The sequence below is a fragment of the Ictalurus furcatus genome, chromosome 7, assembly GCF_023375685.1.
Source record: "Ictalurus furcatus strain D&B chromosome 7, Billie_1.0, whole genome shotgun sequence".
In the NCBI taxonomy this organism is placed as follows: Eukaryota; Metazoa; Chordata; class Actinopteri; order Siluriformes; family Ictaluridae; genus Ictalurus; species Ictalurus furcatus.
In genome coordinates, this window is record NC_071261.1 from 12,609,076 (window position 1) to 12,622,395 (window position 13,320).

The following is a 13,320-nucleotide window of genomic DNA, read 5'->3' on the forward strand; positions in this document are numbered from 1 at the left end:
AGTCTATGGTGAATGTAAGTGCATCCTGTGTTTTATCGAGACAAAAGCAATAACGGCGTTTCTCTACTTACAGATTCATTTATCTTTATTTTCCGCACAGTTATTACATAATGAATAAAACACACAGCACACAGCACTTTACCAGCTTCAGATTTTTTTTATCCATTTATTATAGTCACCATGAATGTTGTGTGACCTCTTATCAAACAAGTTAGTTCTGTTCTCGCTTACATTCTAGTAACTATAAACGCGCTGTTCCCTCACCGGCCGCTCTTCGTCCTCTCTTTTAACGTGACTACGCCGACACTGGAGACTCCTTCCAGAGAACTTCACCATATCAACGACTACATACATTCCATACATACATAATCTGTCAGTGCACAGTATAGAAACATTAACGTATTAGAATTTGTAGCTGCGCTAGTGTCAGAGCCGCTCTTCTAGAAATGTATTCCACCCTAACCTTCTGACCAATCAGGATCCAGGATTCAACAGCGCTGTGGTGAAAGAATGCAGTAATATTAGGACCTGTGATCGTTATTATGCTCAGTTGCTTTAATGAGGTTTATTTGAGCAGTTTTGAACAAAATGGAGGATGAGGATGTGTAGTTGAACGTTTTGGGGATTTTATTGAGACTGTCTCTGATGGCTGTTTATTTTGTTTACAGGTAAATACCACTGGGTAAGTACATAAACACCTATTTTAATTATAGGTAAAAACTAAATGCAATTAATATATTATAATAACTGTATCAGTAGAGTAACACTGTCTGTGGTCCAGTGCTGATACTGAATCTTAATTCAGATATATTCATTCATGTCTACGTGCACTAGGTTTGGACAGTGAGCTGAGCTCTGTCGACGACGAAATCTGGGAGGAGGAGTGGGAGGGATCATCTGCAGAGCTCCTGCTACTGATCAGAAATCATCCTTCTCAGCATTAACGCTCACTTTTCAACCAAAATAAATAAAAGCACATCACTTTTGGCTTTGCGTTTCCTTTTCACTAGACCCACAGAACAAATAGAGATGTCATTGAGGTTGCGTGAATGGAAAGAGAACTCCGCCATTTTGATTGTATGACCTGTGACTTTAATAGGTCCATAAAATGGAAAGCAGTCTCTAGATCATACTGCAGGATTTGGAAATTTTGTCATATCGTTCCAGTCAGGGGCGATAAGCGAGTCCTAAAGGAACCGCAGCGGACAGAACGTTAATGGCAAAATTGGTTTAATGATGTAGAGCTTTTAAGAACATCATTTTGGTGCAAAAACAATGAATTGTTTTTAATGACGTTATCCCTACTATGTTAAATCACTCACACATAAGCTTTAGACTCACATTTAATATTTTCTTGAAATCCACCACCTATACCAGTGCATTGTGGGATTGAATAAGGATATTTTTCCACTATAAAATGGCCAACGTCAGACACAGCACCTGTTGCATTTTTTTTTTTTTAAAAAAAAAACAACACTCATAGGAAAAAAAAAGGGTTAAGGGTTCACTATAATTAAATATCCTTAGCTTCTGACAGGAAGTTCTACATAAGAGGTGCATGCTGGTTTCTACATAATACCTTTAAGATAACTAAATAACTATGTATTTAAGCTAGAACACTTTTGTTTTTCCTCAAAAAACACAATATTACTAAACTAGTTAGCATAAGAAAACAAATCCTGAACACGCCAACGAGGTGCATTAGAAGTACCAAACATTTGCCTATGCTGTGCCGTACCATAAACCCAAATCGTCCTGTTGAGGATTATATAGAGAGCAAAAGATAAAAGAGTAACTTAATGGCATTTCGTTATCTCTCACGTCACTACTGAAGTACATTACAGAATAGACCAGGCCAAATCCTGTTCATTCTCCACTCACATCCAGTCCCACCATGATGTTGCACATCTAATGCGCTTGGAACGCTCTTGTGCTTATTAGCCATAATAACTTCCACATGTGACGGACATGCAGCGAGCATGATCGGTAAACACAACACGAGAGCCGAAAATTAATCGACAGCGTCCAATCAATCAGTTTCAAGAATTCACTCAAGAACACTGTGGTATACCTGATCTGATGTCATTTGTTTTTGTTTTTTTCTTCATTATAATCTTATCATACACTTCTGACTATGCGAAACATATTAAATGGTTCATATGTTACACAGGAGATGCACAGGGAACTTTTGCTCTTGACAGTACTATTACTAGACAATGTTAAATAAAAAAAAAAGTGGAAACGTTAATAAAAGTCCATTGACATTTCATGATCTTATTAGGTGAGCTTTTAAAACGCTACTGAGCGTGCTCAGAGGTGGCCGAGTCGAGGCCGAGCAGCGTGCTGAGGTACGAGGGCTCCCTCGGGTCCAGGATCTGATCCGACCGGACCGGGTGCACGATGTTGGCCGGCTGAGGAGTGAGCGTGTATTTTTCCAGGAAGACCAGGTCAGTGGATGGCTGGTATCCACCTGGCTGCTGCTGCAGATCGGCACCGGCTTCCTCTGGAACGTGGACCGGCACCAAAGCCACGGGGACGCATACCTCGGCCGGTTTGGACGTTTGGGACGTGTCGGGTGTTTCGGAAGAGGCTGGGTTGGGAGGACGCGCGCTGTGGACGTGGTCCACGTGATATTTGAGCTTGTCCTTGCGTTTGAAGGCGGCGCTGCAGTGAGGGCAGCTGAAAGGCCGCACCTCTGAGTGGATAACCATGTGCTTGGTCAGAGTTTTCTTGATGCGGAAGGTTTGGTTGCAGATCACGCAGCGGTGAGGCTTCTCTCCTGGTTTAAAACACATACACACACATAAACACACACGTTGATCAAAATGAAATTTATCCTGAAATCATGGCACTGGTTTACAGCACGCATGGATTAGGGGTGTGGTTGTGTGGGTCATCCTTAAAGGCGTGGCCTGTTTGCATATCAGTCCTACTAATAGATCTGGGTCAGTTTCAATGGAGGAGGCATGGCCTTTGTGTGTCACTTTTAGAAAAGGAGGCATGGCCTTTCTACTTGTCAGACCCAGTGAAGTAGGCGTGGAAGTGAGGAGGTGTGGTCTCTGTACCTGTCAGTCTTAATAAAAGGAGGCATGGCTTCTGTGCTTATCATTCACACTAAAGGAGCTGTGTTCTCTGCAACTGTCAGTCTTAGAGACAGAGGCGTGGCCTATGTGCCTCTCAGTTTTAGTAAACGGAGGCATGGCTATGCTTGTCAGTTTTAATAAAGGAGATGTGGCCTCTTTGCTTTCTGTCTTAATAAAGGAATCCACTCTATGCATGGCCATTCCAGGCATGGAGTCGTGGTTTCTATGACCGTCTGACTTAGAGACGGAGGCGTGGCCTCTATGCCTCTCAGTCTATGCGGCTCAGCTTTGAATCACACTGCAGTAAATCATCAGCTGGCCTGGATTGATCCAGCTGACTGACAAAGCACGCCGTATCATCTCGAGATGAGAGGCAACGTTACCTGAATGCGTCCTGAAGTGTGTCATCAGATTGGTTTTGCCTCTGAACTCTTTCTTGCACACCTCACACTGGTGCACTACAGCCTTGTACCTGCAGGTTCAGAGAACACACTGTCAGAGCGGTTAAACAATATTCTGTCCGAAGACTAATAATCGGCCAAACACAATACAACACGGTATACTGATGTCGTTTAAGTGTATAGAAGTGTTTTTTTTACTTTCTCCACACTTTCTCTCCCAGGTGAATACTTTTGTAGTGGACGTTCAGGTGATCGGCGCGTCTGAAACATTTCCCGCACTCTTCACACTGATGCGCTCTCTCGCCTGTGGGGGTACGGAACTGTGCGTTAATAAGACATTTATCATTTCGGTTTAGAACACGCCCTTGTCAGGATTTGTTTACATCGTATTCTCTTATATGTTAAAGAAGATTTCGTTCCTCCATGCTCTGATGTAGTCTAAAAAAAAAAAGTAACAAATAAAGTCCAGCTACTTTACAAAGCTGCCACCTAGTGGTCACTGTTGGAACAGACAATAAAAATGAACGTATGCTCTTAACTCTGTACACATTTTTACACATTTTCGTACAAACCACAGTGTTCTAAGTGTTGTAATTCCTAGAAGAAGAAAAAATTATCTCACACACAACCTTACAAGGAAATGTTAGTAAGCTTTACGTTACCGGTGTGTATTTTCTTGTGTTTCTTTAGATGATCGTGTCGAATGAAAGCTTTTCCGCATTCTTCGCACTCATAGCGTTTATCATCGTGGTGGACACGAACATGGAGCCTGGAGAGATGGAAAAGGAGTTAAATCTCCTGAGAAAAGCCTCTGATTTGCTAAAATACCAAATAATGCACCCTTTAAAAAAAACTTGGGACAGTGTGTGTGTGTGTGTGTGTGCGAACAAGTGCGAAAAGTGGGAGTGTGTAACAGGTGGTGTACAAAAAATGACCGTCTCATGCAAAGTAGATATAGAAAACCATGTGTAAATGAGACTTTTTCTGAATGTGTTATTTGTTTTGTTTATTTTAGACGTGTGAGTTGAGATTTCCTCTCGGTGTTAGTTTATCTTTGCTACAAGAGCTCGTGTCACTTAACAAGCTCATTTGATTCAGATTCGACTCGTTCTAACTCGCAAACGGCTCACTGCATACAGATTCTGCGATATTTTGACCACGGATTTTTTCTTATTTGCCTAAATAAGGGTGACACTGTTTCAAAATGTTATCTTCTAGTTAACAAAAGTACAAAATAATTCAGAAAAAAATTGCCAGAAATTCTATCAAATCTATTTAAATAGGTTCTTGCAAAATGAGCAAAGTAGTACAGTGTCAAATGCTGTGTAAGGGGATTCGATACATGCGAGTCGACTCGCCTAAAAGAGTCAACTCAAGGAGCCAACTCATCGGCAAAAGTCAAGTCCAATTCTTACTATTGACCAATGTGCTGTGTTATTGGTCGTAAATTCATCCAATGCTTACGCTTTACTAATTAAGATGAATTAGCGGGTCCGTTTGATATGAACAATTGTTACGTGTTCCTGGGCAAACAGAACTAAATGGGCGGGGTTAATTGGAAATGACAGCTTCAAAGTCAGTGTGTTTACAGCATTCAGCCTCAGGACGGCAGAAACGCACAGCATGTTTCTCTGGAACCTTCTCCGCACCTGTAGGAGCTGCCGTGGCGGAAACTTTGTCCGCAAATGCTGCACAGGTGTGGTTTCTCCCCGCTGTGGATCCTCAGGTGCTCCCGTAACGTCGTCCTAGAAAAGGACAATAATAATAATAATAACGTTATACAGAATCACTCTAGACACACAGCTACATCTATATCATATGTCAGTTTCATTCAAAATGGATTTTATAATCATTTAACACTTTACTGCATGGTGTTGCCATATGGCAACAATTAATTTATCTCCAATTTCTTGATAGGCAATAATACAAAATGTAACTGGGGAAAAAAGTGTGCTTTAACCTTGGCATAACAAAAACAAACAAAAAAACGCCATGTCAGATGACCAGGAAGTGCTGTTTGCACTTCCTTTTCTGCAATCACATGGCGTGGTGAAGGTCATCATCGGAGGGCTCTCAAAATTATACATTTTTCAATATTTAGGCAAAACTACTCTAAGGAAAAAATTGAAACACTATCTAAGATAAGTTAACATTATTTTTTTTGTCACTGAAACAAGTTTATATATTTTAAGCCTACTCTTCAGTAGTAAAATGTTAACTATTGCCATATGGCAACAAGATGCGATAACGAAACTGCGGTACGTGCGTAATAATTTTTTTTTCTGAAGATGTCACAAAACGTACAGTTACAGCTTTATCTCTGACCGTTACAAAGCGCTGACACTGGAGACTCCTTCCATACACATTAAACTAACGCTCAGAGAAAACTCTGGCATAGCGACAATTACGTACGTTTTTTAATCTGTTTACAAGACACGTCCCTATGATTGAGCTATTACTATAGAAATGATAAGGTATGAGAATGAGGGCGTTAATATAAACCTGTGATAACTATGTAACTCTTGCTCACCTCTCTCGGACCGACTTGCCACACAGGGAGCATGTCCACTTCCTCTTCCCTCCGTGAGTGCACTCGATATGCCGCTTTCTGTTGCCGGTGTCATTAAACTGCCGTCCACAGATGTCACATGGGAAAGGTCCTGTCAGAATATATAACATGGAAAACGTCAACGGCACGTTTCTTTTCTTTTTTTCCTGTCACGGACGAAACCAAAACAGTAAGTGTTGGCACCTAAGTGGTACTTTTCTTGGTGTTTCAGTCGGGCAAAGCGGGACTTGAAGTACTCGTCGCAGTAGGCGCATTTAAACGGCCGGTGCTGAGAGTGTAAGATCATGTGCTCCTCCAGGTGGGGGCGCCGCGTGAACGACTTGTGGCAGATCTACAACGCAAACAACGGCGTTTATTCGGATGTAATTATGAACACAGAAATGAGGTGATGGATGAAAATTGCTTAGTCTGAAAAACTCACATCACACTTCCAGCCTTCACTCTTCCTCTTCCTCGTGCTCAGAAACTCCTGCACGTGGTCAGGATGGAACCTGAGAGAGGGACAGAGAGAGAGAGAGAGAGAGAGAGAACACACACACAGCATTTATACCCAAGATAAAAAGTGGCCACACTTAAAGCTACTCAAGCTTTAAAATGAAAAGCAGAAGGTCTGACACTTGCAAATCTGTTGTTATTTGCTTAACTCAATTTGTGTGAAAGGTCACAAAGATGAGGTAAGTTTTAAGGAAGGAGTTAGGGTTGGGGGTGGAGTTAACATTCACACATTTTCTTACAACTTATCTTTTTTGAATGAAATTGAACATCGTTTGAACATTTTTATAAGATCAGGTTCTTTATTCATTACAGTGAATTTAATGTATGAAGACAGAGAGACTAATAGTTAAAATGCACAATAACATGATTAATTGAATCATAATAAAATCAATAATATTTTAGTTATGACTTTTGGGTACTTGGGAAGTAAAAATGCGCAGGAGTTTTTTTTTTTAAATGGACTGTTTTTAGTGATATAACATGTCTCACGCTCACCTTTTGACATGCTTGCCCAGCGTCTTTCTGCTGGCGTGAAGTTTGTTGCAGAACGGACACTTGTGATCTTTTCTTTGCACCGGAGCGTCAGCGGTGTGTTTCTTCTTGTGCACGGTGAGATTGGATTTAGTGGAGTAGCGCTGCAGACACACGTCACACTGAAACGGCTTTTCTCTGGTGTGCACTCGCGTGTGACTCTCATATTTTCCTGTGATATGAAGTCAACGGAGCAGCTGATGAAGCCTGAACACGTTTATATATAATATAGGATTCAAAAATATGCAAATATTTGAATGGTTCATAATATAAAAGGCGGAGACATGCAAATATTTGAAAAGTGCAACGTAAAGGAGGTGGAGACATGCAATGATATGAACCATTATGTAACAAAGGTGGCGGTGACTTGCCAACGTGGGAGAAATGCCTCGTAAAGGAGGTTGAGACCTGCGGATATGTGATGAATTATGTAACAAAGGAGGCGGAGACATGCAAATATGTGTATAGTTATGCAACAAAGGAGGCGGCGACATGCAAATATGTGAAAAGTTATGCAAAAAAGGAGGCGGCGACATGCAAATACAGTGCATCCGGAAAGTATTCACAGCGCTTCACTTTTTCCACATTTTGTTATGTTACAGCCTTATTCCACAATGGATTAAATTCATTATTTTCCTCGTAATTCTACAAACAATACCCCATAATGACAACATGAAAGAAGTTTGTTTGAAATCTTTGCAAATTTATTAAAAATAAAAAACAAAAAAAGCACATGTACATAAGTATTCACAGCCTTTGCTCAATGCTTTGCTGAAGCACCTTTTGCACCAATTACAGCCTCATGTCTTTTTGAGATTGATGCTAAAAGCTTGGCACACCTATTTTTGGCCAGTTTCTCCCATTCTTCTTTGCAGGACCTCTCAAGCTCCATCAGGTTGGATGTGGAGCGTCGTTGCACAGCCATTTTCAGATCTCTCCAGAGATGTTCAATCGGGTTCAAGTCTGGGCTCTGGCTGGGCCACTCAAGGACATTCACAGAGTTGTCCTGTAGCCACTCCTTTGTTATCTTGGCTGTGTGCTTAGGGTCATTGTCCTGTTGGAAGATGAACCTTTGCCCCAGTCTGAGGTCCAGACCGCTCTGGAGCAGGTTTTCATCAAGGATGTCTCTACACATTGTTGCATTCATCTTTCCCTCGATCCTGACTAGTCTCCCAGTTCCTGCCGCTGAAAAACGTCCCCACAGCATGATGCTGACACCACCATGCTTCACTGTAGGGATGGTATTGGCCAGGTGATGACTGGTGCCTGGTTTCCTCCAGACATGACGCTTGCCATTCAAACCAAGGATTCAATCTTTGTTCAAACTTTGGTCTGAGAGTCCTTCAGGTGCCTTTTGGCAAACTCCAGGCGGGCTGTCATGTGCCTTTTACTGAGGAGTGGCTTCCGTCTGGCCACTCTACCATACAGGCCTGATTGGTGGAGTGCTGCAGAGATGGTTGTTCTTCTGGAAGGTTCTCCTCTCTCCACAGAGACACGCTGGAGCTCTGTCAGAGTGACCATCGGGTTTTTGGTCACCTCCCTGACTAAGGCCCTTCTCCCCCGATCGCTCAGTTTGGACGTGCGGCCAGCTCTAGGAAGAGTCCTGCTGGTTCCAAACTTCTTCTGTTTACGGATGATGGAGGCCACTGTGTTCATTGGGACCGTCAATGCTGCAGAAATATTCTGCACCCTTCCCCAGATCTGTGCCTCGATACAATCCTGTCTTGGAGGTCTCCAGACAATTCCTTTGTTGCATTGTTAACTGTGGGACCTTATATAGACAGGTGTGTGCCTTTCCAAATCACTTCCAATCAACTGAATTTACCACAGGTGGACTCCAATCAAGTTGTAGAAACATCTCAAGGATGATCAGGGGAAACAGGATGCACCTGAGCTCAATTTTGAGTGTCATGGCAAAGGCTGTGAATACTTATGTACATGTGCGTTTTTTGTTTTTTATTTTTAATAAATTTGCAAAGATTTCAAACAAACTTCTTTCATGTTGTCATTATGGGGTATTGTTTGTAGAATTTCGAGGAAAATAATGAATTTAATCCATTTTGGAATAAAGCTGTAACATAACAAAATGTGGAAAAAGTGAAGCGCTGTGAATACTTTCCGGATGCACTGTATGTGAAAAGTTATGCAACAAAGGAGGTGGCGACATGCAAATATGCAAAAAGTTATGCAACAAAGGAGGTGGTGACATGCAAATATGTGAAAAATGCATTGTAAAGGAGGCAGAGACATGCAAATATGTGAAAGTTTTACCACAGAGGAGGTGGACACATGCAAATAAGCAAAAACATTTATAACAGAAGAGGCGGAGACATATAAATATGTAAACGATTTCTCATAAAGGAGTTTAAGACATTTAAAAAAGTTTTACAACAGAGAAGGCTTAGACATGCAAATACTTAAATACTGTATTGCAAATGTCACCAAGATAAACTACCAATCTAATAGAACTTATAATCTTCTCCGACTGCTTTTTATCACCATCGTTCATGAAAACTTAGTCAAATTATACTTCTCATATGACAATTTCTGGGCCAGAAGAACTGTAAACTAGCCAGGCCCAACAATGGCAATACTGCAAATCACAGTTTTTCAAAAGTATCTTTGTGGAATGAAAGAATCATTTCAGATATAAGGTCACATTACAAACAATCTTTATGAACAGCATCACTGAGTAAAATTCTATATGTTTTAATACTTTCTTGTTTAGTGACTATCAGACTACTTTATTAAGACTCTCACCTATACGATCAAATGTCTTGTCACACTTTGGGCATTTGAGCGTCTTTTTGTTGCCATTTTGGATGATCACTGGGGTAAGGCCTTCTGGGTAAACATGGCCGCCACTGCTCTGCGCCACTGATGCATCATGGTCCTTGGTCACATGACTAGCACTTGACTCCACCTCCTTCCTACAATCTGCATTGTCCTCACTTCTCACGCTTCCAGTCTCTGCTTCCAGAGCGCTTTCTGTTTCTTTTTGTTCTCCATCTTTGATTTGTTCATGCTGGTTTTCTTCATCATCATCATCATCATCATCATCAGAGCTATTTCCTTCGTCCACATTTGCATCCTTTGGCCTACGGTTCTCCAATCCAAGGCAGTTCTTGCTGTCCTGGCTCTCAAATTTTCTTGGTGTCCTCCTCTGACGGGTCGACGTGCGTTTACTGCTCGAAGGAGCCGCCGTTTCAATGACCTCAGCTTGGCTGTGCATCTTGGCCATGTGGTTCTCCAACGACTTTTTATAGCAAAACGTCCGGCTGCAAAGCAAACACTGGGCTTCTCCAGGAGATTGAGGCTTCTTAAGCTCTCCTGAAGAAGAACTCCGAGGTTCCTCCACCAGCACTTCCTCCTCCTTCTCGACTTCTTCTGGTGCTCGGTTTGGTGTTGCTTCACCTGCTAGAAGATTCACCGCCTCCATCATGTCAAAGAAGCACGCAGCCTCGGATAAAGATGGGATTTGGCCCTGCTGCACTTCCATTTCGGACGTGTACAGAAAGTTGAGCAAGTGTTCAAATGTGGAACTATCTACATCGTCAAAGTTCATATGGTCCAGCTGAGGGTTTTCGCTCAGTTTAGCATGGAAGTAGCTGCTCCCGAACGCTAATACCACCTTGTGTGCTGGGTACATTTCCCCACGAACAGTGATGGCTATATCGCAAAACGAATGCACTGCATGTCGGTCTTTGTTTAAGAACTCAAGGAAGCAGCTATCGCTTTGCGAAATTCGAAGACACTGTCTTTCCTGTGCAGACTCGCCACCAGTTGAGACCTCACACTTGTCCATGGCAGGTGCTGAAGCTTCTTCCTCTACACCCACCTTTTTCTCCTCCATGTTCTGCTTCATGCTCTTCTTCATCTTTGGGATTTAACAGAAGAGTTCCACATCGGAGATGTTAATACTACAAGAGGGGGAAATCATCTCAGTGTAAAAAGAACAACAAATAAAGAAACAGATTTACTCTACGTGGCTGAATTCTCAAATCTGATTGGCCAGAAGGTGTCGATTCATTTTCTTGCAGTTCTGCAAGCTCTGACAGTAGCGCCGCTACAAATCACAGGTTACTGGTTTATCAATGCAAATGTTTTGATATATACAGATTATAAGATGTGCAACTGTTGATATGGTGAGGTTCTGTGTAAGGAGACGTTTAACAAACATTTCTGGAAGGAGTCTCCAGTGTCAGTGCTTTGTTACAGTCAGAGGTAAAGCTGTAACTATTCTTCTTCTTATTATTATTAATATTATATTCATTTACTTTTTTACAGCTCTGTGACATTGTAGTAGTAACGTCACACATCTATCTAATTATTATTCATCGTAATTCAATCCTAGGGTGAACGAAAATGCTTTTTTCTTCTTCTTTTTTTCCCCCTCCAACTCACCTCAGCTGTACACTAGTGGTATGATTTAAAATCAGGCGGATACGATAGATACCAAAGGGTCCTCAATATGCAAAAGATAGCAATAATAAATATTATTTAAAATACATTGTATTAAAAATACTTTGTTATTATTATTATTTCGAAGTCTATATTTTAGGCTGTTGTGTTAGTTATTCATTGTACTGGTGATTATTTTGCGCGTCGATATTATATTAATTTAAATCAGGCAGACATCAGCGAGACCTAAAAAAAAATTTTAAAAAAGGGGGTCCTGCAAAACACCGGAACAGACAAAGGTCCCCCTTTAAAGGGAGAATGTTGACTAACGACACTACAAAGTCCTTCAAAAGGCAATAGTAATGCTTAGTATATCTTTCTGTGGTTCCTACCTTTATTAAACAGCTTCGCGTGGTATTTATACATCTAGAAAAACACAATAAAACGTGTTTTCCATCAGCAAACTGCGCGAACACAAAAATGTCCACAACAAAACAGATGGGCGCTGCACCTCCCCCTGTGAAATACTCCTGACGTCGCAATAAGCTGGGTGCTCATTGGTTGTTTCTACTTGCCAAACGTTAAATATGACAACATAAGGGCGTCGACGTCATATTTAGTATTTTAATGTCGACACTATCATTTTTACTTCACTATTGATACCAAGTATAAAAAAAACACTGCGGTAAATGTTATAAACCGTATACAAAATGGATACCTTTTCTATTAGTGTAACCCCACATACATTGCTGAATAAAATTCTACACCTGTTTCTACACTTACTGTTCAAATACTGTTCACACTTGTTTGAAAGCACACACAACTAGGGGGGAAAAATGACACACACACACAAAAAAAGGCAGGCACAGGTCTTTCATTTTAATACAGTCATGGTGAAAAAGAAAGTACACCTTCCTTCAATTCTGTTTTTATTTATCAGAGACTAAATAACAATTGTGTGGTCCTCACAAACAAACAAATAACCTCAGGTGACCAAAAAAACAAAAATACAGCAGATTTCAAAATGTAGTAATATTTTTTCTTCCAAAAAGTAAACCAGCATTAGACGAAACCATTGGGGTGGTCCAGAAAGCAAGGTTAACTTACTGTCACATAAACCCTGAATTCATATTCATTAAATGTCATGAATTCCTACCTTTGGTGTAAATCTGTGTTTTGAACACCAAGAGGTTAGTGACCATTACTACACTGTATGGCCAAAGGTTTGTGTACCCCTGCCCATCATACCCGTATGCGATTCTTCCCCAAACTGTTGCCACAAAGTTGGAAGCACACGATTGTATAGAACGTCTTTGTACGCTGTAGCATTAGAACTTCCCTTCAGTGGAACTAACCTGTTCCAACATGACACAGAGTGCACAAAGTGCGCTCCATGAAGACATGATGTGTTAAGGTTGGAAGAAGGTAGAAGAACTTGAGTGTCCTGCACAGAGGCCTGACTTCAACCCCATTGAACACCTTTGCAATGCACTGGAAGTGGAGCCTCCTCACCCGACATCATTTACCTAACTGAAGTGTGTATTATACTGCGGTGTCGTGATGCGGCCCAACACAAAAGCAAGTTACTGTTAGCCTGAAGTTGATTATGACAGCACATTCTGAACCGTTTTATTCCTCTTATACCTCAGCAATTTGTTAACGATGATTATACTTTTTATCCATTTATTGTTGTGAGACAGCCTTGAAACAAGTTAGTTACAGCAGCTGTAATTATGTTATTCCCTGACCAGCCTCTCTTTTTAACTTTTTTGACGTGACTAAGACTAAAAAAGACACAGCTTCATGAACAGAAAGCTCAAACTTGTCTGATCTGAAGACT

The 13,320-nt window shown here is 41.2% G+C and overlaps 2 protein-coding genes across 5 annotated transcripts in view; one reads left to right on the forward strand and one right to left on the reverse strand.

Moving 5' to 3' along the window:
• The window catches only part of LOC128609764 (complement factor H-like), a 22,919-nt gene extending 22,295 nt beyond the window's left edge, over positions 1 to 624 (forward strand). Inside the window, exon 11 of one of the 3 annotated variants that reach the window (XM_053628512.1) lies at positions 1 to 623. This exon is cut by the window's left edge and continues 133 nt beyond it. In XM_053628512.1, coding sequence (XP_053484487.1) covers positions 1 to 118 — 118 coding nt within the window. In that variant the 3' untranslated portion in view covers positions 119 to 623. The other 2 variants (XM_053628511.1, XM_053628513.1) reach the window with 2 other exon arrangements.
• Positions 625 to 2,068: 1,444 nt separating this feature from the next.
• Positions 2,069 to 11,999, reverse strand: zbtb41 (zinc finger and BTB domain containing 41). Of its 2 annotated transcripts, none has more exons than XM_053628510.1 (11): positions 11,873 to 11,999; positions 9,840 to 10,999; positions 7,044 to 7,251; positions 6,475 to 6,544; positions 6,237 to 6,384; positions 6,015 to 6,144; positions 5,134 to 5,229; positions 4,147 to 4,253; positions 3,683 to 3,788; positions 3,467 to 3,555; positions 2,069 to 2,779 (listed from the first exon to the last, which is right to left on the reverse strand). In XM_053628510.1, the coding sequence occupies exons 2-11, from the start codon at positions 10,954 to 10,956 to the stop codon at positions 2,298 to 2,300; spliced, it is 2,553 nt and encodes an 850-aa protein (XP_053484485.1). In that variant the 5' UTR covers positions 10,957 to 10,999; positions 11,873 to 11,999; the 3' UTR covers positions 2,069 to 2,297. The 2 variants fall into 2 exon arrangements, with proteins under 2 accessions (XP_053484485.1, XP_053484484.1); XM_053628509.1 differs by having other exon boundaries at positions 9,840 to 10,956; positions 11,873 to 11,993.
• Positions 12,000 to 13,320: the final 1,321 nt, after the last annotated feature.